The sequence below is a fragment of the Anopheles funestus genome, chromosome X, assembly GCF_943734845.2.
Source record: "Anopheles funestus chromosome X, idAnoFuneDA-416_04, whole genome shotgun sequence".
Lineage (NCBI taxonomy): Eukaryota > Metazoa > Arthropoda > Insecta > Diptera > Culicidae > Anopheles > Anopheles funestus.
The window spans coordinates 16,835,473-16,860,941 of NC_064597.1; the positions used below are offsets into that span (position 1 = coordinate 16,835,473).

General features: G+C 40.9%; 1 protein-coding gene across 2 annotated transcripts; it reads left to right on the top strand.

Moving 5' to 3' along the window:
- Positions 1-9,261: 9,261 nt before the first annotated feature.
- Positions 9,262-20,512, top strand: LOC125764669 (homeotic protein female sterile). 2 transcript variants are annotated; one of them, XM_049429176.1, is made up of 11 exons: positions 9,262-9,473; positions 9,552-9,735; positions 9,983-10,495; positions 10,576-10,816; positions 11,957-12,396; positions 12,510-13,002; positions 14,387-14,779; positions 16,259-16,643; positions 17,187-17,772; positions 18,508-18,713; positions 18,811-20,512. In XM_049429176.1, exons 1-11 carry the CDS (start codon positions 9,364-9,366, stop codon positions 19,289-19,291), a joined length of 4,032 nt encoding a protein of 1,343 aa, XP_049285133.1. In that variant the 5' UTR covers positions 9,262-9,363; the 3' UTR covers positions 19,292-20,512. The 2 variants fall into 2 exon arrangements, with proteins under 2 accessions (XP_049285133.1, XP_049285224.1); XM_049429267.1 differs by having other exon boundaries at positions 18,517-18,713.
- The last annotated feature ends 4,957 nt before the right edge of the window (positions 20,513-25,469 follow it).

The following is a 25,469-nucleotide window of genomic DNA, read 5'->3' on the forward strand; positions in this document are numbered from 1 at the left end:
CATTCATAGGTAGATGCATCCGTAAGTCAAATAATAAAAATTTTGCTTAAAGCGATAAATATCCTTTGCATTTATTATTTAGCACGATCGCGTAACACTTATCGAATCAATCTTGCAATTCAAGTACCATTGCTTCTATACGAGCTACGTTATTGATACCCCATTTTAACTAGTTTTCCGATGATTGATTGTATATTCGGTTTACAGGGATTAAAATAACGATCTCTATTGATGCAGTGATTTCCTTTTTGTATTACATCACTTCGAGCAGGTCACGTGTTTTAAAATTACACCTACTCTATTTGCATTTTGAACCGTCCACGTTGACAATAAGCGAGGCAGAGACGAATAACTGCTTTGGATGCGTGGTGGATAAATCCTACGAAATATTTTGAATATGCAAATTTCCTCAACATAATGAAAGCGATCCAGTGGTTCGTGTACTAATTAGTATATGCTTCATTCCGTTTTTGGTAAACAATTAAAATATAGGAATGTTATTGTTATTCTTAAGATGGTTGCAAATTTCCTGCCTTCGTATACAATTATCTGTTCTGCTAAGTTTTGTTTCGTCCTGTCTTCCTTTTCCTTAATTTCCTTTACTTTCATTTTGTTTCATGCTAATTTATCGGCTGCTTAAGAGGATGAGAAAGATGAATGGCTATGTTGCAAATGGAGAAACCCCACTAGCACTATCGAACTTCGACATTGTATTACGTTCACTTAAGCCTTTCTCACGCTTGCTTGCTCGTTCATGTTACGGGCGCAGTTGGTACTAATCTCTCCCTCTTACACCTCTCCCAACAATGCAAACTTTCCTGGAACTTTCTTCTCACACTCACGAATCAGCAATCACAAACCTGATTCACTCCACTTTTGACTGGAGCGGACAGAAAGTTTTGCGGTGGTGAAAATTTCTCCCGCAAGCAGCAAGTTTAGGGTGGGTTTCCCTTCTGCGACGCCCTTACGCAGAGGGTTGTTTTGCAATGCCGTTAGTGGACGGAAGAGAATGTTCGTTAACTTTAAGATAAATGAAGTCAAACATTAAACTAGCGATCGCTCCTAGCTTGACGTGCAAACCGCAAGAAAATGAGAGAGAAAATTTATGACGAACAGTGCGAGTTGAAAGAAATAGGAGCTTATCTGCAGTAATTCGATGCCGTATCCAATTTTTACGGAACTATAGGAGAATACATACGCTACAGGTGCTAGGGTTTGATTATTTTTTAAGTTGTTTTATAATATTCCAACCCCTTTGATATAATATGTATCAAGCAAAACTCTTACTCAGAGTAAATATTTATGAATTTGTAATTGCTTGTCTGGTAGTTCTATTCAGTTTTCTATCATTTATTATGCTTTATACTGTTTTCTATTACTCTTTTTTTTATTCGTAAAGAACTGCAAAGCGCTATTGCTTACAACTATTGGAGACTTAAACTAGGAAATAATTCCAAGTTACTAAGTTACAACAAGTTAAAAGACATTTCCCACTCTGTACTGTGACAGGGTCATGTTATTACTTATTTAGTATTATTAAAAAAAAAACATATCAATACGGCCAGGCCGTTCTACCTGAATAAAAACAACACTTCAATAATTTATTTGATCGAAAGAAATTAAATTTTTTTTCCATAACAATTAATTTAAATCAACTGAAGTGTGAATGTTGTTTAATATAGCAAAAGAGGTGCCATAAGTAAGGCATGTTTTACTTCTTAGTGTTATTCGAGGCCGTTCAATAAAATCAATAAATAATTTTTAAGACTCAGAGAACTATCATTATCAGTTTTCTGAACATATTAGTTATTGTGTTTCGGTTGTGCTTAAAATAATTTTCAAGAGAATATACTCTTTCATTATATTTAAATATTACCGAAAAAAACTTTTAAATTAACGAAGTATATAGCTATAAATTTTTATTGTTTATGACATAAAGTGCACGAAACAGTTTACTAAATTCCCTTAGTGCTGAACTGGATATGATCCACTACACTTCTAGCTCGCTCTTTGCGATCGCGAGAGTAGCGGATTGATTTAGGGAAAGTAATCCGCTTCAGAGAGCTCCACATTTTGCTCCAGCGCAGACCATCTGTACCCGATTCGATTGCACCTTTCTCTCTGCGTCTTATGGAAACCCGCTCTTTCACTCGAAGCCCGCCGACGAATGTTACACGTTTGACAGCTTCCCAAACGTGTAGCAGATCGCGCACTGTTCACAACCGTCTCGACCGTTCGCCGAAACGGTAGGAGTCTTGGAAAGCGCGTGCAGTGCCCGAGAGTATCGCTTGCCGAGGGAAATTGGTGAAACAAAGTAACAGTGTAGTTTTCTTCGCTCGTTTCCCTCACACTCAGGGTGCGTGCTTCCGTATTAGGGAAAGGCATCCAGTGGCATGTTGAAGAAAGCTTGGGCAGAAAACTCTACGCAGTGCATTGCGTAGCGTGGTCGCACGAGTTTCCCATTCGGCCTTGTGTGTGTGTGTGTTCGGAAGCGCATTGCAAAGTGGCGTGAGTGGATTGCTTTGTATTCGAGTGTGCGTATGTGTGTACTGTTGGCAATTTTCCGAAACGCGTCCGTTACCTGTTTCCAACTTTCCCGACGTGAGACAAAAGAAAAACACCGTAATCGTAGTAACAGGTATTTCGTTTGCGATACCGAACGCAGTGCATCAACTTCAAATGCAGTGAGTTCACGATTAGTGTACGGTCACAGATATTAAAAAGGAATTAACGGAAAGTGGACAAAACCAGATAAATTCAATGGCGTATTAACGATTCGATTCGGTCAAAGTTTTCATCAAGCAACAAACCAATGACAACAATCAAGTGACGATAGATCGCACACGTGGAAGAAAGCGTCTACTGGTTGTGTTCAGGGACATCATCACGCACAGATCAACTTGTTCGGCAAAAGTTGTAAAGCAGGAAGCAGCGCTGCTGGGACGATCAATGTAAGTGCAAAGCCAGGGACGGTGGTGTAAGCAATGAAGGAAAGAACCGAAAAAGACGAATAACAGAAAACCAAATTACGAAAAGAAGAGTCGGGAGGGGAAAAAAGAAAGTGCAGAACTACTAAATTTTCAAGCACAACAAGGTCCAACACTGAGGCCAATACAATTTGTTTTGAAAATTGCATCCGTACATGTTTAGTGTTGATTGTTTAACAGTAACAAAAACTATGCTTATGCTATAGAAAGAAGAAGAAAAAAAATCCCTAACGATTTGTTACATCTTTATACATCTTTTTCATACCTTACAACGTTGTTGATGCCATGTTGAGACAGCTTTTTAGTACTTATGTTTATAAAAAAGCTTCCAAATGAAATTTATACAGTTCACTTTTTGCACCTTAACTTGCTACGTAAATAAAATTTTAAGTTTTCCCTAAACTCAGTAACAGTGAGCTATTTTCAAGCTATACTCATTTCAGCTATAAAGTATACGACAACGACCTAGGCGATGTAACGTAAAATAGAAAAAATCCATTAACCACGAACTATTTAGACTTGCAGATCAGACTTATCAGTCATAAGTTTATAATTATTCATCTTAGGTTCGAGCCTACAACTGGATTTATTATTATTTGTTTTATTTTTCATCTAATTAGGTGTACTTAACTTTTCCCTCCTCCAGAAATGTAAACTTTCTGTCAAATGTCAACCTGTCAAACGATCATTTGGTGCTTCTAGACGTTACTATATCTGCTCGGATTTTTGTTATCTGTTACATTTTTTGAATGTATTGACGTGCTCTACAACAGATTCATGATTGCTTTTAAAGCTAGCTTTGCTGTACACTAATTTGTTTGTTATCTTTTGACAGCTTGTCTGTTGACAGCTTGGCTTCCGTCAGCGGTTACTAAATTTAATTATGCAAATATAAAGGTTTCAATATTTAAAGATTACATATGAGAAGAATCGTTACGTGTTATTGCAAACACTTTAATCAAACTTTTTATTCCCAATTGATATTTCAAAATTCCCACTCACAGCAAAATTGAACGAAAACGATATCATTGCTTCGTGAAAGTATGCATAGTTACATTTGGAAGAAGAAGTGAATTTTTGGTGTGATTTGTTATCCGCTTGCACCTCTCCTTTCCGCTACAGTCTACACAAGTTGAATTTTAACTTACTGGTTGCTTCGCTTTCGCTTTCGTTTCGGTAATTTTCGGTGCGTACCGTGCGTGCGTGTTGCGCGAGAAAGACACGAGTAAATGGTTTAAAACGTGTATGGGAAGGTATTGTGGCGAGTAGGAGAACACTTTCAAGAGCGAAGGTTTTATAAATATTCCGCTTACAACTAACATTTCTACGTTGCTAAACGTATTCGCTTCTTCGCTCCAGCTTGGAGACTTAAACGATCGAATCATAAGGTGTGTTGTTTTCGATATCAAAGAATAAAAAATAAACAAAAAATATTTTTACAATTTTAAATAATAGCATTGTAGGAATTTTTCTGGAACACTTTAAATCGATATTTAGAAAATATTGAAGTAATGGGTTTTTTGGTTGAATAGTATTGTTATGAAGAATGCGATAAGCTTTATAAACTTTGCGATAAACAATAAGCGATAAACTTTTCTTCAATTATAAAATCACTGTGTTTTGTCTGTTTTTTTTGCAAAATTTGCTAAAATAAATTTGGCAATAATCATTATGCAATGAAAAAGAATTTAGAAGAACTTGCATTTCGCGTTCATATATTTTTTGTGTGAATTTAAGTATATACATATTTTACAGCAAAATATAATAAAACCCATAGAATTAGAAAGAAGCTATAGTGCAACAATACATATTATCAATTTTATTTCGATTCGCACTATTTCGTGTGAATTTTTGTTTACTATAAAAAAATTAGCTATAATATTTAAAATTTAAATAATATATTAGTTACTATTTGTTTTACTAAGGAGCTGAAATAATAAGTGAAATATGTAGAAATACAATATTTTTTCAATATATTTTGCTTTCGTACAGTTTTGAAACAGTTGTGATTGAGTTGCTTTTACGGTCAACTGTTATTGAAATAAGGAGAAGTATTATTCTAAAAATGGATAAATATTTGTGTCTGAGCGTTGAGTTGTTGAGTAGTGGAATACCGACCTATTTTATCAAATAGTTCAATTGATAATCATGTATTTAAAAAAGGACGTACAATATGAAAGTATTAAATTTTGCACCTAAACTCGCAATGGTTCCACTATGCTCGAACCACTTCATAAATTGCAAACAAGTAAACTGGTCCAGCGATCTGGTAGAATAAGTTTACATTTCTGCAATCGGGTCTTCCACACACAAACGAGTAAGATTCGCGTTTTATTCATATGCATCGAACCGACCGTGAATAACTGTTAAATCGCATCTTTTCGAGCACACCGTGAGACCATCGCTACCACACGAATTGTGTACGAATAGCGAGGAGTAAACCGGAAAGCAACATAGCAAAAAAAAAAGAGAGAAAACGGTACATACATCTAACGGAAAGAAGTTCATCTCTTCAAAACATGAAGTAGCAAAACTGTAAACTGCGATGATTGTGGGCAGCTGAAAACGAAGCGGCATGAGAATTGTGCTAGATTTTCCTTATTGGGTTAGCTTTTATAGAACGAACGGCATCGGAACGATTCACGTACACTTACCACGCAATCGATTAGACGGAACAAGCAAAATAACGAAAGAGCAATTTTCAGATAAATGACGACTGTGTTAACATATTCGTTATTAGCTAAAATGGAAAGAGCACAATATCAGATCTGACACCGTGTTTGTGAGAGGTTTTCATACACTCATCACGCATTTAGCGCACATTTGTTTATCTAACTTGAAATATGTGTGAGCTAAATACGCCCAAATAGTACTGTTTGATGATGAAACACACAAAGCATTATGCTTCAGATTGAACCGGCTTCAAGCTTCAAACCTCGGGTGTATCATGTGGCTGTTTGCACCGAACTAATTATTCGCCTTTGGGTAAATGAAATATCCAACTATTTACACGCTTTAAGGATCTGATCTTTTAAGCTAACATATATTGGATCATTTTTATAGCAACTTTATAGCAAAGCTAATTGTCAAACGTGGGTTTGTTAGGAAGTTTACACTTTCGACAATAATTATTATGTTTTTGAACCTCCAAAATCGTTAAGAGGTCAAATTGCTTTTTTGTTCAAAAAAATAATATAATACTTACAGAAATTTGTCATAACGCGCTGCCAAAGACGTCAATAATTTAATGGCGACTGGTGTCTGTGGGTGAAAAAAGAAAATGAAAATCTTGTTAAACAAAGTTTAATACTAAATGTTATGGACAAAAAGTTTGCGTGAAACAGGAAACAAATTGGCTGCAAGCAATGAATTATGCTGTTCAGAAACAATGCGAACGAACATACAAAAAGAGAGAATGTTTCACGCCACCACCGGACACTAAATTGAATTACGACCTTAAACAATTGCTGCACGCTAATTTCGTTTCGTGGTTCCTGACCAAAACTTATTGACTTTCGACAAGATTTTAATTTCGGTTGTGCTGCGAACAGTTTTGCTTTGTCTCGCTTGAATGCTTGCAACTGCACTGAAACTTGTCAAAAAATATAAAAAAGCAAATTATGCTCCCTATCCTTACCTCCGCTAATACTCGAGCGAGCAGCAACTTAATCGCGATAAAATCGAAACACGCGGTTATATGGCGCATTTAGCAGGTTTTTTGCGTAGACCACGCGTACGGATAGTTGGAACGGGTTGGAAATGGGGCTCGCTATAATAGGCTCTCGTCGATAGTTAATAGTGCATTGACTTCAACTTCGCCCCTTGGAGCGCAGAAACAATTAAAGAGAAATGAAAAGAGAAAACTAGCTATGACGCCAAAAGAGAAAGAAAAAAAAACAACAAACGGATATGCGCTAACACACCGTCCAAGAAACAAGGGCCTTAAGTGAAAGAAAATTTAACAAACTCTCCCACTCTTCTTTTTTTCCTTTCGTTCACACACACATAAACACACTCAGAGGAAATGCAAAGCAAAAGAGTAACTTAAGAGTGTAGTGAAAATGAGTATCCGTTGGCGAAATGTACCCAACAAGTATCCGTTGGGGCGGGAAAAATCATAAAAAACGGAAAATTAGTGGAAGGAAATAAGGCGATAGGTACGATTGATATTTATGTAAAATTGTCAAGTAGAAAAGTTTTATCTAACAATCAAGAGAAATGAATTAATAGAGAATTAATAGAATGCAGAAATGCCATAGTCCAACTGACTTGAAGGTAGAAAAAAGGAATTATTTAACATTATTACTTTAGTAAATAAAATTAGTATCGTTACTAGAGATGAGAGTAATCGGTTTTTTTCCGAGAGGTGAAACAGAGTGAATGAGTGGTTATAGGGATTTTTGAATTTTTTACTCACTCTTTTGAGATTCATAAAAAATAATACTTTAAAATAATCCTTTGCCTATTTTTTTGCGTTTTAATTCACTCACTCTCTATGCCTACTAATGACTCACTTCTCGGGTTTTTCCCTCACACATTCTGTGTGCCGACTAATGACTCACTCTTTTGTTTCAAATCACTCAATAAGAGTAAGTATTTTGATATGAATACAGCATTCATTCTTATAGAGTGATTTAGAATCCAAATAGAGTAACAACATACTTAATAACTGCTGTAGAGTGATTTTAAACGCAAAAGAGTGAGTCGTCAGTCCACGCAGGAGAGCGAGTGAGTTGAAGCGCAAAAGAGTGAGCCGCTAGTCGGCACAAGAGAGCGAGTGAGTGAGTTGAAGCGCAAAAGAGTAAGGAAAAGATTCATGAAAATTCTTCATGCTGAGTTGAAACCACAAATTCACAAATGGGATTGAACTCACTCACTCACTCTTACTCAGTTTGCACTAATCTAACTATGACACCGAACAACATAAATTTAACCAAACGAGATTTCTAATAGTCCAATGTTTTTTTAAATATTACAAAAACACTTCAAATATGCGAAATTACGATATAAATCGACAACAAACCAAACAAAATTTTAAAAACATACTTTAAAAAAATACGGATAAGTATAACTAAATTTCTATTGTTGTTTATAAACTCACAAAAACAAAGCAGGATTCGTTGGCTTCACTTTTGAATAATAATGTGCTCCTTCTCGAAACTACCGGGTCTTCCTTGAGCTTTTTACCTTCCTTGTAAAAGTACAACATACTTATTATGAATCCACTCACTACCGCCTCCACGCGCACCTTACTTCCTTACTGTTACAACAGCCACATGGATGTTTTCCGTAAGCAATCCGTTCTTCGCCACCTTTTCTTGAGTGTTTGAAGGTATGCGATTTTTTGTTTGTTTGTTTTGGTTTTTCATCCCCATCGCCCATTTTCCTACCCCTCACCCCCGCAGCAAAATCCCCTTACGTTGGGTTCGTGAGGGTTGCATCCACCACCGTTGCACATGTGCAACATTCCGGGAAATAATGAAATGCACCGAACGAAAGCAAAGCTACTGAAAACGTACAAAATGGGAAGTAAATACAGCTAGCTTGCTGCGTTGCTGCAGTCTAACGACGGAAGGAAGTGAACTTTATTTTTCCATCGGTATATTGCTAGTTGTGAAAGGTACTAGCAGGAAGGTGCTTTAATTTTACGTTAGCGCATGCATATCATAATTGTACTGCAATCATTTCAGCACGATTCAATTGATCTCATTAACTAGAGAATTTACAGAATGAATGGGGCGCCGATCGCTAAATTTCATGTGAAGTTTTTTTTTGTTTTTTTATATTATTAAAAACATATTTCTTGATATTTTTCATGTTTAAATAACTATTTAATATAAACCTTCCAAAGTGCAGCTAGTTTGGTTGGTTTGCTTAACCTTGATGAATTATATATTGGGATTTTATTTGTCAAAGTTTTTAAGTGTTTGCCTTTAATTGAATTGTTATTGCTGCAAGCGCTTTGAATTGTATAAAAAAGCATTTTAAAAATTGCATTTTTTGTTTGTTTCTTTGTTGGAAATTCAGTTCTGAAGGAGATTTCTTTTTTATTGTTAGTGTCAAAAATCAGTGTTGTTGAAGTATATTTTGCATATGAATGCATGCTAAAAACATCATTTCTAATTTGACGATTCGAACAAACTAGAGGTTAGATAGGATGAACTGAACTAAACTGTTTGATTTCTTAGTGAACTGAGCAGTATTGAAACTTTCCCGTACCATGCAATCGACACTAATTGTGACGTTAAAGTTTTTTTTTTTTAGCAATTGGCAAACCGAGGGCAAAACGCTCAAATCCGGCCTAAAAGTGGAGTACTCAGTCGATTACAAGGAATCCAGATACCGGCTGCATCTGGATTCGTCTCATGCTCAAACGATGACCTCGATTGAGCGTCCAGCCGGTGGTGCTCTAGCGCTGCATTATGCGGCTGCCCGCGGTTGTCTCGATTGCGTTCGCTTGCTCACTGAAGCTGCACCGGACATTAGGTAAGTAGCGTATGAGCTTTGCGACATGCTTGCGTTGAGCCACTGTCGGCTAACCTGGGGATGTGAACTTACCTTCAGCGCTAACACACAAATGGACAACGATGTGACACCAGTTTACTTGGCCGCGCAAGAAGGTCATTTGGAGGTGCTGAAGTTTCTCGTGCTAGAAGCGGGCGGATCGCTGTACGTGCGGGCCCGCGATGGTATGGCACCAATACACGCAGCCTCGCAAATGGGATGTCTCGATTGCCTGAAATGGATGGTAAGCAGTAGTTGTAGTTAGTTCATGAAACAAATATTACCACATTCCGAAAGTATCGTTTCGTAGTTTTACAACGACTTGCTTTGGTTTTGTTTTTTTTTTAGTAAAATACAATGTTGTGAAATAATTTCAATTAAAAATTATTGTATAATGTAAGAGTGAGATTGCACGTTCTATTTTAATATTTAATCGCCCCAGGAGTTTTTTGTTGTTGTTATTTGGTCACAAATATTTTCTTTCAATTCAGATCGAAGATCAAGCAGTAGATCCTAATCTGCGTGATGGCGATGGTGCAACACCGTTGCATTTCGCAGCATCCCGAGGACATCTTAGCGTGGTGCGATGGTTACTAAATCACGGTGCGAAGCTGTCACTCGACAAGTATGGCAAAAGCCCAATCAACGATGCGGCCGAAAACCAGCAGGTGGAGTGTCTGAATGCTTTGGTACAGCATGGCAACATGAACGGAGTGAGTGGTAGCGAGATGCCGGAAAACCAAACATCACCGAAACAGCACCGGCATCAGCTGCACGACGCATATCAAACGCAGGTATTGTCCGGTGGGCCAGGATCATTGCCGAAACAGGCACGCGTTTCGCGCAAAAGCTCAACAGGAAATCATGGACGTCCCAGCAAACCACTCGTCGGTGGTCACGGCCATACACACCTTAGCAACACAATGGTGTCGACGAAATCGTCCACCGGCAGTTCTGACTCCGAACCGTTTTATTTGCATCCACCGACGATCCGCAAAACGAAGGTAATTGTCACAAGTTGTGCTCACTGTTTGAAGGGAGCTGGTGCTGGTGATTTTGACGGTATTTCTTTCCAAAATCATAGGACGGTTTGTATGCGCGGCAGTCGCCGGATAGTTACTACGGTCCGGTACTACCGAATGATGGTGTCTATGTCAATCCTATGCGCCGAGGTTCTTCAACACCACCGAGTCCAAGCGGTAGTATTTCCGGCGAATCCTTCTTTCTGCACGATCCACAAGAGGTTATATACAATCGCGTGAAGGATCTGTTTGATGCTGATGTCACATCGAAGGATGATAAGATCGTTAATAATCGATCAATAGGTAGGTACAATCCAGCAATCCAAAAGTTTTGATGAAAAGTTCCTGAACGAGATACGAATTCTTGACGTATGTACTGCTGTGTCCAAAAAATATGGTGACATTGCGCATTTATTTAGAAAACTCTCTATTTATTGGGGTACATCAATTGCATTCTCCTTCAAAGTAATTGCATCCTGATGTAATGCACCTCTGCCAACGAATTTTCCAATCTACGAAACAGTTATTATAATCTTTTTCATCGTTGGGTTTAAGTTCCTTCCTCGCTGAGGTTTGGATCTCTCAAAACGGTATCCCCGATGGGGTCTTTTAGGCTTGTTGAAAAGCTAGAAGTCGCGTGGTGCCAAACCAAGAGAATACGGAGGTTGTAGAAATGGTCACGGAGATCGAGTGCAGTGTGGTTTCACTGGTACCAGTCGAGACTTCATGCGGTTTAGGTAAAAAACATCCTTCAAAATTGTGTTTACAGATCCTTTCGATTTTCCAATATTATCGGCTAGGTCTCCAATCTTCAATCGACGATTATTTAATTTCGATTCTTTAATTGTTTGGACGTGCGCTTGGTCGATTGAGGTTAATCAGGACACCCATTTTGGAACTCACTATACCACTTGTATTTTTTTTTCGTCATTGCTGCATCACCAAAGGCTTTCTGCACCATTCCCAACGATGACACAACTATTGGCAAAAAAAAAGTTAACAATTCGCCAATTCCTTCGACGCTCGCAGTTTGGGCTGAAATGTCACTTGATCTTTGAAAACAATAGCATGTTTGATTAGGTTTTTTTTGATAGTCAGAATTATGCAACCGTCCTTCGAATTAATTCGTTTGATATGCGCAATCCGAATCACATAGAGTCGATCATTTTGGGGCGGTCCGGTGGTGTATGTGATGTACGGGGATCAAACCCCATCCGGACCGTCCCCCCTTAGCAACTGACTATCCTGCTACTTGGTAAAATAAGTCTAATAAGCCAGAAATGTGACCTTAGTGGTCCAACAAGCCAACAAGAGAGTCGATCATTAGCTATTGCTGACTAAACAAGAATTTTTCTAAAAAAGAATTTTAATGAAATACTTCAAAATTTCTGACACTTTATAAATTATTTCGTTTCAAATTATATGCAAACTCTTGAAAACTAGTGCAAGCTGAAGTCCATTCGAGCAGTAGTGGAGCTGCTAGCGGTTCGGACGAGGATCTTTCTGTGTCTTCATCCCATTCCGGCGGTGATGGTGGAGGAGTTGGTGGCGGCGGTGGTGGCGGTGGTGGTGGTGGTGGTGGTGGAGGCGGTGGTAACGGAGTTGGTGGAGGTGTAGGAGGATCCGGTGGAAGCGGGATCGACCTGATCAATGGCAACCACACGAAAACCTCGAACGTGAATAGTAGCACTACGAGCCACGAGCATGATTACGAGGATATCTATCTGATGCGCGAGGAAGCGCAGTATGTTGGTGGTATGCAAAACCGAAGCGCAATCGGACGGAGTCGCTCGCGGGACAGTGGATCACACAGCCGTTCCGCCAGCGCGAGCTCTAACCGGAGTGACGTAGTTTTACAACTAACTGGCAGCAGCCACAATCAGGTAACGTATGGGAATTACCTTCCGATTGCAAGGGAGTGCAAGGGAACATTTTCATCATTTAATTTGGGTCATATGATATTCACTTTACTACTACTCTGTTTTTATATCGTCAGCATTCGCTAGCGAACAACAACAAGGAGCATATGTTGTTGGCGAAGCGTAACAATTTACTATACGAGCAGCAGCGTGGTCAGCAAGGAACGAAGGCCTTGGCAAAATCTAGCTATAATATGAGCAAGGGCACCAAAGGCTTAAACCAGCCGTATCCAGGTATGGTTTCGCAGCGCAAGCATGCCGACGACTACTCTAGTAACACGTTACGCTCCTCCTGCACCGTCGATAACGCATACGAGAGCGTTTGCTCGCCCGAGGACGTGTACGAACGTACGGCGGAGATGGGACTTGGCGCCAAGCAGCATCCGCACGCCAAGTCGCATCAGTCGCTCGGTGGTAGCACCGTATCCAACACCTCCACGGGAGCAAATGGAACAACCGTTAACGCGAATGGTGCCACTAACGGTACTGGTGCTCATGCAGCAGCCACGTCGGCATCGTCAGCCAAACGAAACGGGTCGACGCAGCTGAATGAAGAAAATGAAAATGCAGGTAAGCATTGCTGTTACCCTAGATACCTGCGTCCGAACGGGGTATGGGCGGCTAGGGGTCGGCAGCCTTAACACGCCAAACGAGATTTTCATGCTCTATTAAAAGTGGATTCGAAATAATCGCACACTGGCATCAGCGATCGTGCCCGATGCTTCTCGCGTCTCGAAAAATAATATTAATGAGCCTGTCCAGCTGAGTGGGGGGGGAGGGGGGTTTGTGTTTTTTGTTGTTGTTGGAACAACCGCATGAGTGTGGTTGCGGGTTGTTTTGCCGGAGAAGAAGGAATAGAAGTATAGGGATCACTTTAAACTAGTCTCATAGCATTGCGATGTAAACGGGGGCGGCGACGATATTCTTTCTTTTTCCACTGTTTCGCAAACCATTTCGAATAGTTGTTAATATCCTCTTCGTCTATCGTCGACGCACACTGATGCAATCTCTGTTTTTCGCCGTTTACTTTCCATGCATTTTCCTACTAGTGCACTACTAAGCTTGATAATTTACTTCGGGTGAACCCCTTTCACATTAGGCATTACTAGTCGATGGTGGTTAAACTGTTGTCTGTTTGTAATTTTTGGTTTTTATTTGAGTATTTCAGATTTTTTTTTAAATTTTTACACCTATTGCAATCAATTAACCTCTGAAAAGAAAAAGAAAAAAAACAATCAGATCAACTTTCTCATTACAGAGTTGTGATTAGAAATGAACTAGTTATCAGGTCGATTTCAGTTTTACTATCACAATTAAAATTTTTAGTGTAAAATGTATTCTTTGTTTCGTAAGTCGTAAGTGGCGTAAAACATATATGACATACATGGCAGTTGATATTGAAACACCAAATACGTTAGCAAATCATCAAGCTTAAATTTGATAACAAACTGAAAAAAAACTAATAATTGTTATTTAAAAAAAGAAGTTTTAGTTCCATTTTTGTATAAAAATTGTTTAAAATTTTGGTAAAAAGATATTTTTTTATAGCAACTCTTCAAACCGGCCATATGTAAACAGCCCGTTCGATATTAATTCGCTGATTCGGTGTTTCGATGTCAACTGCCGCGCCTATCATTTGCGTTTTTCTATCATTTATTTCTTGTGCAATATTCTTAGAGAAAAACATATTGCCTCCTATGTACTAAATGACTAGATGGAAAAAATTGAAGACAACTATCTTCTCCAAATACAGGGATTTTTTGTTTCTTTTCTGCTACTAATTGCTACTCCAGTGCCGGATAAGTGGATAGTTCAATAAAAGTTTAATTACAACTTCAAATTACTTCAAACTAAAAAAAAATGAAGTAAACAATCTCAAATAAAAAGAAGAAGCTTCAATTTTATATAGCATTTAAATCATTTTCAACAATGCACAACAATTCGTTCATTGCAGGTCCTCCGCCACCACCACTTCCGCCACCATTAAAGGCAAGCAACTACGGTCATATCGGACATGGGGCACATCCAGCTGCGGCTGCAGCAGCCGCTGCCGCAGCAACACTAATTGGCAGCGGTGGATCTCGCGAGTGCTATGATTACGCGAAGAATGCGCGCAACGCGTACGATCAGCAGACCGTGACGGCGTACGGCGAACAGCAGCAGTACCTGAATGTGCAACACAAGCGCCTGTTGCACCGCGACGGCGTTGGACATTTGGACGGTGTGGAGCAAAACACTGGCGAGCATCAGGATTCGGACTCCGGGCTGGAGGTGTTGGAAGAGTCCACACTGAAGCCGTCCGATCTGATCCGTGGTAATCACAACCGCAGCATGTCTATTATTTCTGGTAAGTCATTTCACCGAACGAAGGATTTACAAGTTTTTCTTTAAAGGATAACGTTTTAATAGCCACATCTTCGTAAGCATAGCGAATTTGATCGTAGACCTGCAAGTCATATAAAGTGTGAAGTGTCTTTGAGCGATGTTGAAAGTTGCTAAAATATTTGCCAGCATTGAAGTCTCCTAAGGATCATTTATATGGTTTCTATGGTTTTATATGATTTTTGGTTTGAGACAACCATTTTATGCAAGTTTTTGCAAAACCAGTTTCGATTACGTCTTGCATCAGCTGCACTCCCATCCAGGGGTATTGTAAAAAAATATGTTTTTTGGCGTTATTTGTAGTGCAACAGCTAAACGGGGAGAAAATTTTCGCTTCCTTCACCTTTATGGCGGATATTGTTAACAAATATCGTAAACAAAGTGAACGATTCGCACCATTCACTCGAGCCGATCGCTTCAAATTTGCTTAATGAAGCAACTTAATCGCAATTAGGAAATGCAGATTGTGCTGCGTTGAAGATTATTGTCTCTGCAGCAAAAAAAAAAGCTCTTCACTCTCGTCTCGCACTTTTGGGAGCAAATCAACAAATGATGTACGTACAGTTTCGAGCTGTTTTTTTTTTTTAATTTTGTTATTTATTATAGTTTCACTTGTCATATCTTCAAACATTGATCACTCATTGGCTTTGATGGAGATCGCGCTGGTGAAATTATGTGCACATAGGTGGCGGCCCCCGCCTGTTGTACGGTGCTGCATAATCCGGTGGGACTTACACTCTACGTATGTTTATTTTTCTTTCATATAATTATAAGGTAAACTCATCTTTCATATTTCTCGTCTTATTTCTTATTATCTTGGCTGATCGATGAAAACAAGTTTCTTTCTCCGCCTTTGTTTTTTTTTCTGTTTTTTCACTCGGTAACGCTTCCACGTATATAATACAGTTCCTTTCACGAATGGGTTGAATTTTCTTACATCCGTATGCATACACTTGGTGTGTGTGTGTGTGTGTAATTTATTGGCATGCCTGCACTTTGGTTGCGTGCGAATGAATACGAGCGTTGCGTGTCTTCGCACTGAATTGAGCAGAAATGAGACGGCGAAGACGACGGTACGAATTAAAGAAAACGATCGAATAAACGAATGTGTGTATAGGTATAAGCCAGTGGAGCGGCGCTTTTCTTGAAGGGAACCATAGCAAGAAGGTAAAATGAAAACAATCCCTCCTGTGCCGCCGGAAAAGTGTGTGTGAGTGTGCGATATGGGAAAGGAAAGAGCAGCCCCATACGGTTTGCCTAGACAGAAGCTGGAAGAAAACTGCACGGATGAAACATTGCTTACGCTTTTCTTTTGCTCTCTTTATCCATACTTTCTTCTTTGCTTTTCAACCATCTCGGTTCAACCAACCAACTCGCATGCATCCTCTCGCACGTCTACTGAACCGTGACTTGGCAACGGTGTCGGCAAAACCTCCGCGAGCAGCGAATAAGAAAGCCAAACTAATTCAAGCGAACGGCAATGCTGGAGGCGGCAGCGGCAACCTACATAGTCTGTGCGCTACGGAAACTGGCTTACCATACGGCTCCAAGACGTCCGGTACCGGTGCAGCAACATCAGTCGACGACCAGCACTGCCATCAGCAACATCACCATCAACCGCGGCTGGTTAGCATCCAGCCGGTACCATCAAACAACCATCAGCAGCAGCAGTCCCATCTCGGACCGAATCTGGTAAATAAGCAGCTCGTACTACCGTTTGTCCCACCGAGCTTCCCGAACGGTACCGGCGACGGTTCCAACCATCTGATCAAACCGTCGGAATATTTGAAAAGCATCAGTGACAAAAAATCCAATGCAGGCTCGCAAAGGTTAGTGTTGTGTTGTACGAAACCAGTGAAAAATTGTAGTACGGTTTAGCGTTTGTAGTTCAAATTCTTGCCAGAACGTTTGTCCGGTTTGGTTTAGTGATGCGAAAGCTAAACGTCCAAACGTACGTGGTTGCATTCGTTACGCATTTCGTTTCGTTCGGTGTTATTTTCATCTTTTGCTGCCTCCCACCTCATTTCATATTTCTTTCGCCCAACGCTTTTTGTGACGTTCGTTGTGCTCCAATTTGTTCGACTTACTTATTGCCATAGAAAGCTTTACAGTTTAAAACTTCTCTTTCGGTTTGGTGTTTTTTTTCTCGCTTTTTCAATTTAGATTTTACAATACCATGCACTGATTTCTACCGGTCGAAAAAAAAATCGATCATTACGAAAGCGTAACAGAGTACATAAATCAAGAGAGTTTGCAGACTTCAATAATAATAATAAGAAAAGAAAAAAACACATTCCAACATCTTGTGTATCGATGTTAGTTTCTCAAATATATTTTTTTTTAAATTTTGCTTTAACTATTAACGTTAACAGATCATCTGATACGGAGGATTATATGCCATTGAACACGGCCTTGATTGTGCAGGCGGGATCGGAACCACCGAAACCGCCCCCACCCCCACCAGCACCACCACTTCTTAACCTGCATAACGCGATCCTTTCGGGATCGGCAACCCTACATTCAGCGCTGTCGCACCACAACACTGCCGGTGGGACACGACCGGGCGAACCGGCGTCCACTAGCGACAAGGGACAGCATAGTGGGGCACATCCACCACCTCCACCCCCACCACAGGACACGGACATACGCAAGCTGCACCAGCCACTGTCGGCCATCTCCATACAGGACCTGAACAGTGTGCAGCTGCGTCGCACCGATAAGATGCTCGCCAAAACATACTCAGCGCCGACGCGCAGCATTAGCATGCAGTGTCTGTCCAGCACTAGCGAACAGTTCCTATCGCAGAAGACCGACCTAATAGCTGAGCTGAAGCTGTCGAAAGACATTGCCGGTGTGAAGAAGATGAAAGTCGAACGGGCAAAGCTCGAGGACCGGCAGGCGAACGAAGTGTACTCGGAGGTGACGCGTCAGTTCACCGCACAGAATTACGTCGATCAGGTAAGGGAAAAAGAATCTAGCAAGTGTTTTTGTTTTTGTTTCATACTTTACACCACGCTAAATTTAGGCAGTAAGCAAATTTGAGCTAAAAACAAACAACAATCGTTTGGTCATGGTTTTCCATTTATTTGCTTGCATCTGTTTCGGAAAATGGTGGAGGTTTTTGTTGAAGTTTTGGATTGGACAGGGAATTAAATCTAACGGAAAATGATTCACTGCCTTTTTTGCGGTACTTTTTTCCACGCTCTCTTTTTAAGGTTTTTTTTATGAGTTCCACGTGTAAAACTATCACCCCTTTGTACGGTAAAAAAAATCAGTATTAAAACACAATACATGCCGAACTCATTAACATTCATAATAGCTACAAATAGATCACTCGTAGTATAATTTTTATTGGCTTTCAATCTTTCAATCAACGCCGTTGACCCAGTTTCCATTTCCAAAAAAAAAACCCTTTCCACGTGAAAGCAATAAAACTGCTAGTAAATGCTTCAGAACAGTGTATTATATATCAATACCTTACCGTCGCACGGGAAATGGTCTAATAACGCAGACACGCAGTCAAACCAGATCGTTGTCCATTTTATATACCTAACCACAAACACACTCACCGTCTTCATTTATCGCTCTCATGCACAAAATACGCACGCCATCGCACATCCACACATCACGCTATCCATCCATTTTGTGTTTTTTGGTCTTTGTTCTCGATAGCCTTATCATACAGCTGATAAGATCTTTCAGGTACCGGAGCGGGACAACGCGGGCAATATTATACCGGACTGGAAGCGACAGATGCTGGCGAAGAAGGCGGCTGAAAAGGCGAAAAAAGAGTTCGAGGAGCGGTTAGCTCGTGAAGCGGAGGACCGTCGGCTGTCCGCGATTCCGAAATGGAAACGAGACCTTATCGCACGCAAGGAAGAGGCAGAAAACAAATTAAAGTAAGGCATGATGCTGCTGCTGTGAAGCGTCCCAATAATTGAAATTTTATTTGGTAAGAATGACGTTTGTTTAACTGTTTTTATTTCGTCGCTTTAGATCGTCCATATATACACCAAAAGTAGAGGAACCGCAACGTCGGTCAGATACATGGCGCAATCGGATCACGCAACGGGCCATGTCCATCGACAATATAAGTTCGTATGGGTCGGAAACGGAACCGGGTATGCTACGTTACAACAAGGAGAATCAGTACCAATACCCATCCATCAATGGATCCGGTGGCGTTCAGTTCGGGCAGACAAACGGTGGAACCGGCAAAACACCGAACGGACCGATGGGCGGTACCGGTGGCCATCAAATGTCCGGCAACGGTACGATGGCACCACGCTGTTCGATGGAAAACATCAGCAACGGTAAGCTGGAAGGTGGAACGGCACATGGTTACCACCTGCCCGATATGGCACCCTCCACACCGAGCGAATCTGTGTGTGCCAACGATGATGAGGACAGTGAACAAATTATACCGTGGCGAGCCCACCTGCGGAAAACTAATAGCCGACTGTCTCTCATCGGCTGAGCCTTAAACTATGATTTATACATAGAGCAGAGCTAGGAAACAAAAACAAAAACAAAACACGAATAGACAGTTATCGTACGGGAAACATTATTCTATCGTAGGTTTCACATATGTTTCACTTGATCAGTATCTGCTTCTAGCGTGCATCAACAAAACTCACACAACAAGACAATGAAAGCATTATAAACTGTGAACCGAATTGAAAATGAAGATAAAAAAAACAATCGAACTCCTCATCTGTATAGTATAACATTCAGACGAATTAGAAAAAAAAATGGTGAAAAGGATGCATACGACAAAAACTAGTATCAGAATAGTAAACAAAAGAATGAGAGAGAGAGGGGAACAGAAAGAGATAAAGAGAGAAACTAAACGCCGAAGATTTCGTTGCAATATTATTTTTATTAATACAATTGTTACTATTATCATTACTTTAATTATTTGTTGTTATGATTATGCACACTCACAATGGTTCTTTCGATGTTCTATTGTTGCGAACGTGTTAAGCTCGTGAAATAACTGAACATAGTTTTATGGCAAGCGTATGGCTATCAACATAATAGCAGTTATAATTATTGCTACCTTAGTGATATACTCCGGAAATATTATAGAAGAAAAAAAAAGCAAAAACAAAAACCATCTGAATAGTTACTGCTTTTGTTCCTTGTTTTTTACATAAATTTATTTTTTGTTCGCTCGTTGAAATCTTTCCGAGGTTATATGATGATACGCCTGCAAACATACTACAGACACGTTTATTGTTTATCGATGCCTGTGCTAGCAAAATCTATATACGCCTTGGGCTTTACTTTTCTGTTCTGTTTAGCATTGGTGACAACTTTGTTTTTTGTGTAACTAAGCTACCGAGAACGTATGGTAGAAAACCGGACCATTTTTCGTGGAAATTATAATTCAAGGTGTACAATTTGTGAGCGATAAGATTGATGCTTTGGTGATACGGATGCTTTACGCTGGGGTAAAGATGCGATAAGTTAGAACAGAGAAAAGATATTTAAAAAAAAAATACAAACAAACTGTTTGGTGGAAGTAATACTCAACAAAACTGAATATTTACTTATAGTCGCGAAAGCATCAGTTATAGAAAGCTTTTAGCTACGTTTAATGGCAATAGTAAATTTATATCGCTACAGTTAATAAATCTCTATGCAAATTACACAACTTTCGGGGGTTTTCTCTTTTTTTTCCATGTATACGCTGTTACCTTTAACACTTCGGCTCTAGCGAGTGCTGAGTTCTTGGCAGATTGTGTGCTCCTCTAGTGGTGGTTCCTACAACGCAATATAATATCAAAAAGATGAAAAAAAATCGCCGTCTGCCATTTAACTGGGTGAGGGATTATCCGAGTAGCACGGAAATGACAGTTCCAAAGATGATTTGCCATTTGGAGTGAAACACTAATGATGGAAAGTAATACAGCTTTCAATTGTGAATGACACATTAAAATAATTTAATTATTAAAACTAAAATAATTTAACGACTAAGAGAACTCAAGTTCTGGTCTCTTGGCTATCGAAGTACTGGTGAAGTGCGTTGTTAAATATAAACGTTTTGTCGTAGATCGCCAACCCTCTACAGATTTTCGAAAACGCAAGGGGAATGGGTAAGTGGAGACGTAAAATTTCTGGGAAAATCTCGAACCGAGTAACTATCTCAAAATTAAAACGAAGGGGCAACTGATCGCGGGAAGGAACAAATCATTTTCGTCACTTCGCCATGCGTTGAAATCTTCACCGATTTTAATAAATCGATTTCGCGAACCGTTTCGTTTTATGATTTCGGACACCAACAGATCATCCATAGACACTCCGTCTCTACTGCTGCATTTCAGAACTTTATACAGCTGTTCGTTTTACTTCTGCGATCCTTCAAGCGATGATACCGTAACGTAAAAATGATAAATTGTTGACCTCTTTTCCTGTCGTAACGAAATGAAACACTGGAAGCACTATATTATTTACGTAATAGTTTGGTGAAGGGAATTAGAGGGTGCGTTGTGCCTCGCCACAACTACCCATCCTTTTACAAAAAATGAAAAAGGACTTAGGAAAGGAAAGGACTTAGGAAAGGTAATAAAGTTTTGCAATACCCATGGACCTGTTCTATGGTCTTGATCTATTTTTATGTTAATTGATTATATTTATTGAAAACTACACAGAAAGTTAGCATTATTTCTATGTATTCAAAATAATGTTCAAATACAAATTGATGTTTTTTTACTTTTATAATATATAATTTTATTTTAGTATAGGTACTAGAGGGGTGAACACTGAGTAAGAGAGCGTGAGGGAGTTAAATCATGTATGTTATTTTTATTATTATTATTGTTATGTTTATTATTATTATTATTGTTATTATTATTAATTTATTTCCTCGCGGGTTTACAGAAATAGCTTACTAACTAAGACCTAAACCTAACATTGTTATTTCCTCGACAGGGAGGAAAAAGATAGGTCCGTCGAGTTGGGATCGCAAGAGGGGGACAATTACGAAGGGATCACGGGAAGGGATGGGAAATGGAATTGATGATAACAAAGCGGGAGCATCGGTATGACCGCGAAGGAGAGCGGCAATGAGGACTGATTGCGCCTGGGAACGGCGAGCTTCCAGCGAGTCTAGACTGACACCTGAGCACTAATTGCGGTAGAGGAGAGGGGAAGAAAGCCCACACAATGATTTGCGTACTGCATCACCCCCTTCAAGCAAAGGGGTTCTTAGAAGTCGCGAGCAATACGTTTGATCAAACCAGGCTCTCCCAACCACGGAATCAATTTGGAGATTAAAGGAGAGATCTTTGTCCAACCAGATTCCCAAGTCTTCGACATGCGTGACTCGATTGACAATCTGATTCGTCAAGAACTTTGGGGTGGTCGAAGGGAGTGTGAGATCGGCTAAGTGAAATAACACTACACTTTTCAGGGAGACAGGGTAAGAGAATCACGAGCACACCAAAAGGAGAAACGGTCAAGGATGTTTTGCAGAGATTTGCAATCTTCACGAGTGTACGCAGGATGAAAGATGTTTAAATCATTTGCATAGCACACGAAACAATCATTGGGAAACAGAACACTGACATCATTTATGAAAATAACAATCAACAAAGGGCTGAGGACACTATCTCATTTATGATGTCAACACAGCATGAAGTGTTTGTATGAATCTTTTACTCACTCTTTTGCGTTTTAACTCACTCACATTTTACGCTGACTAGCGACTCACACTTTTGCGTTTCAAATCACTCAAAAATAATGAATAAAAGTGTTTTGTTACTCTAATTGGATTTCGTTCTTATTGAGCGATTCGAAACGCAAAACACAAAAAGTCGCTAGTCGGTACAGAGAGTGAGTTAAGACGCAAAAGGGTAATCAATGGATTACTTTAGAGTATTATTTTTTATGAATCTCAAAAGAGTGAGTATATTATTCTCCTTATAACCACTCTTTTACTCTGTTTCAATTATCTGAATAGAGTGATTATTTTCATCTCTAATAGGCACTATAATAATAAAGGCAATGTAGGTGGTGATGATGTACCGGCAACAATACCAAACTCCTTCAAGATCGTACCTACTTACAGAGTACTGGTGATTTTGTCACCGGTAAAAAAGGTCAAGAATATCCAGAAATGGCAGGCCAAGAACTCTTGCGGTTTTAGTACCTTTTTTTTGTTAATGGGGAGGGAAACTTCAAAAGGTACCCACCAAGAAGGGCGCCCTACGGCTACAAACCAATCTCTCCAAGATGGGTTATGTGGGATTCATCGTGACACCCGGCCCATGAAGCAGACGCGGCAGCTAATGGGATCCTAACTAAATCACTCCTCGACCTGATCCGAACATTTCCGATGCGCTGATGTACGTAGTAGTCCGTGTAGGATCGCATGTGCGGTGCTCATCCTGTTGAGGCGTTGCTGCTTTCCAGGCTGCTTCTGCGTCATCCTTCCTAGTTATCTCTGCTGCAGCATGTGCTGCTTAGAGCCTCCCTTCTGCTGCCGCGGCGCCATTTCGCCCGTACGTAGAAACTTCGAGTGGGTCTTAGCTCCTGCTGATGCTGTTTTCTAGTGATGGGTACTCGGAATTGCACCCACGGCTCTGAACCGCTTCCGAGCATACCAACTCGGGCTCTGATTCCGGCTAAGTTAAAACCACGAATCCACCTGGAGCCGTAGGGACCCGTCCGGAGCCGCTAGTCGGCCGCCAGAGCCGTCGGAACTGTCGGAACCGCCCGAAGCCGTCGGAACCGTCCGGGGTCGTCGGAACCGCCCGGAGCCGCTAGTTGGCAGCCGCAGCCGTCGGAGCCGTCCGGAACCGCTAGTCGACAGATGAAGCCGTCGGAGCCGGCTGAACCGTCCGAATCGTTGGGACTGAAATGAGTTGAAATTCCAGAGCGCTTCAAATCTGCCATGATACGGTTAGACATATAACCTATATTAGTGCTCTATCAGCAAATTTTATATAGTCTGATAAAAATGACGAGTTGAAATGAAAAATTTGCTTCTTTATTTACTTAATAGAAGAATTTTTATTGAAAGGAAATAAATAAATATGCTACCATGCCTTTCTCGATTAAGTAGCTCCGGAGAAACCCATGCCCTGTAGTAAAGAGTTGAGTAAAATGAAAATCAATTTCTCCGTACATACGATTTACCCAGGACATAATGTCATCCCAGGACATAAGACTTCTCGTCTTCATCCTAAGCGATCTCTGCTGCTCCGCTCCGGCTGTCCCCTGTTGTTGCCAGCGTCCCATGGTCTCCTCTCGTGGTCTCTTCCGTATGTATGGTGCTGAAGCTCCCCTCGCTGCCTAGAAGAACTAACGGGATGGTGCTCGCACACACGCAAGCGGCGTCGGAGGAGACCGTTTAGATCTTGCTGGCTACTCGAAGAACTCCTGTGCGGTGCATTGTCTGAACTGTGGTTCGATGAGTGTCTCTTTGAAGAAGCGTCCGTCCCCACACAGGTGCCGCGTAACGGACAATGCTGTACCCAACATTAACCAGGGATCTCCTTCTGTTGCATTTTGGACCACACTTATTCGGCATCAGAGTGGTCAAGGCGTTCGTGATACGTGAAGCCCTGGTGCAGACCATCTCCAGATGCCGGACGTGCTGCTGTTTGCGGCCGAGCTCGACCCCAAATTACTAGAGCGTCTCCGTGGATACGATCGTGTGTCCCCACGCTCGTAGTTGGCCTATTAGCGGGATTTGATGAGTGCAGAAGATCATGTAGCAGGTCTTTTGATGGGCCAGTTTCAGATTCACACCATCCATACAACGCTCAATCGTCTCCAGATTCCTCGTAGCAAGGGTGCTGATTTCCTCTGGGTCCCTCCCGATAAGGGGGAACGCCACGTCATCGGCAAACCCTATAATGTCCGAACGCGTCCCCAATAACTCCAGACGGAGAAGGTCGTAGTGCATGACGCTCTATAGTGTTGGTTCTAAAACCGAACCCTGGGAAACATCTGCCTTTACTGGTACCCAGAGCATTCCTTCATTCGTCTCGTAGTGGAGCGTGCGATTCATGAAGTAATTTCGCTGCAACGCCTGGAGGTACGGTGGTGTATTCCTTCGCTGCAGAGCTGCTCCGATCGCTTTCCAGTTGGCCGTGTTGAAGGCGTTCTTCACGTCAATTGTCACCATCGTACGCAGTCGGTCGCTTTTGCGCTTCTTTTCGATCGCAACCTTTCCGTTGGCGATCACCCTGTTGATGACATCCATAGACGAGCGTCGCTGCCGAAAACCGCATTGGACAACAGCAAGAACGCCCATTGCATCAAGATGCTGCGTAAGAGTCTGCACTGTAAGAGTCGCTCCAATGCTTTTCCCAGGACATTCAGTATGCAGATTGGCCGGTACGACGATGATTTGGCCGGTGGTATCCCGGCCTTGGAGAACAGCACCAATTGTTGCCTCTTCCATTCGACGGCGAAGTAGCCGGAGTGGATGTAGTGCTGGAACGTTCTCATCAAAACGCGTGGAAAGGTCGTCATCGCCGCTATCAAGGCCACGTTCGGAATGTTGTTGTTAAGGGGGGGGGGGGGGAACGCTGGGAATTGAGCGATTTTGCAATGCTTACCAGCTCACCCTCGGTGAGTGTTGTGTCTTCGTCCGCCAATCCTGTTGCTGTGGGCCACGCCATAGGCGGTTGCACCGGAAAAAG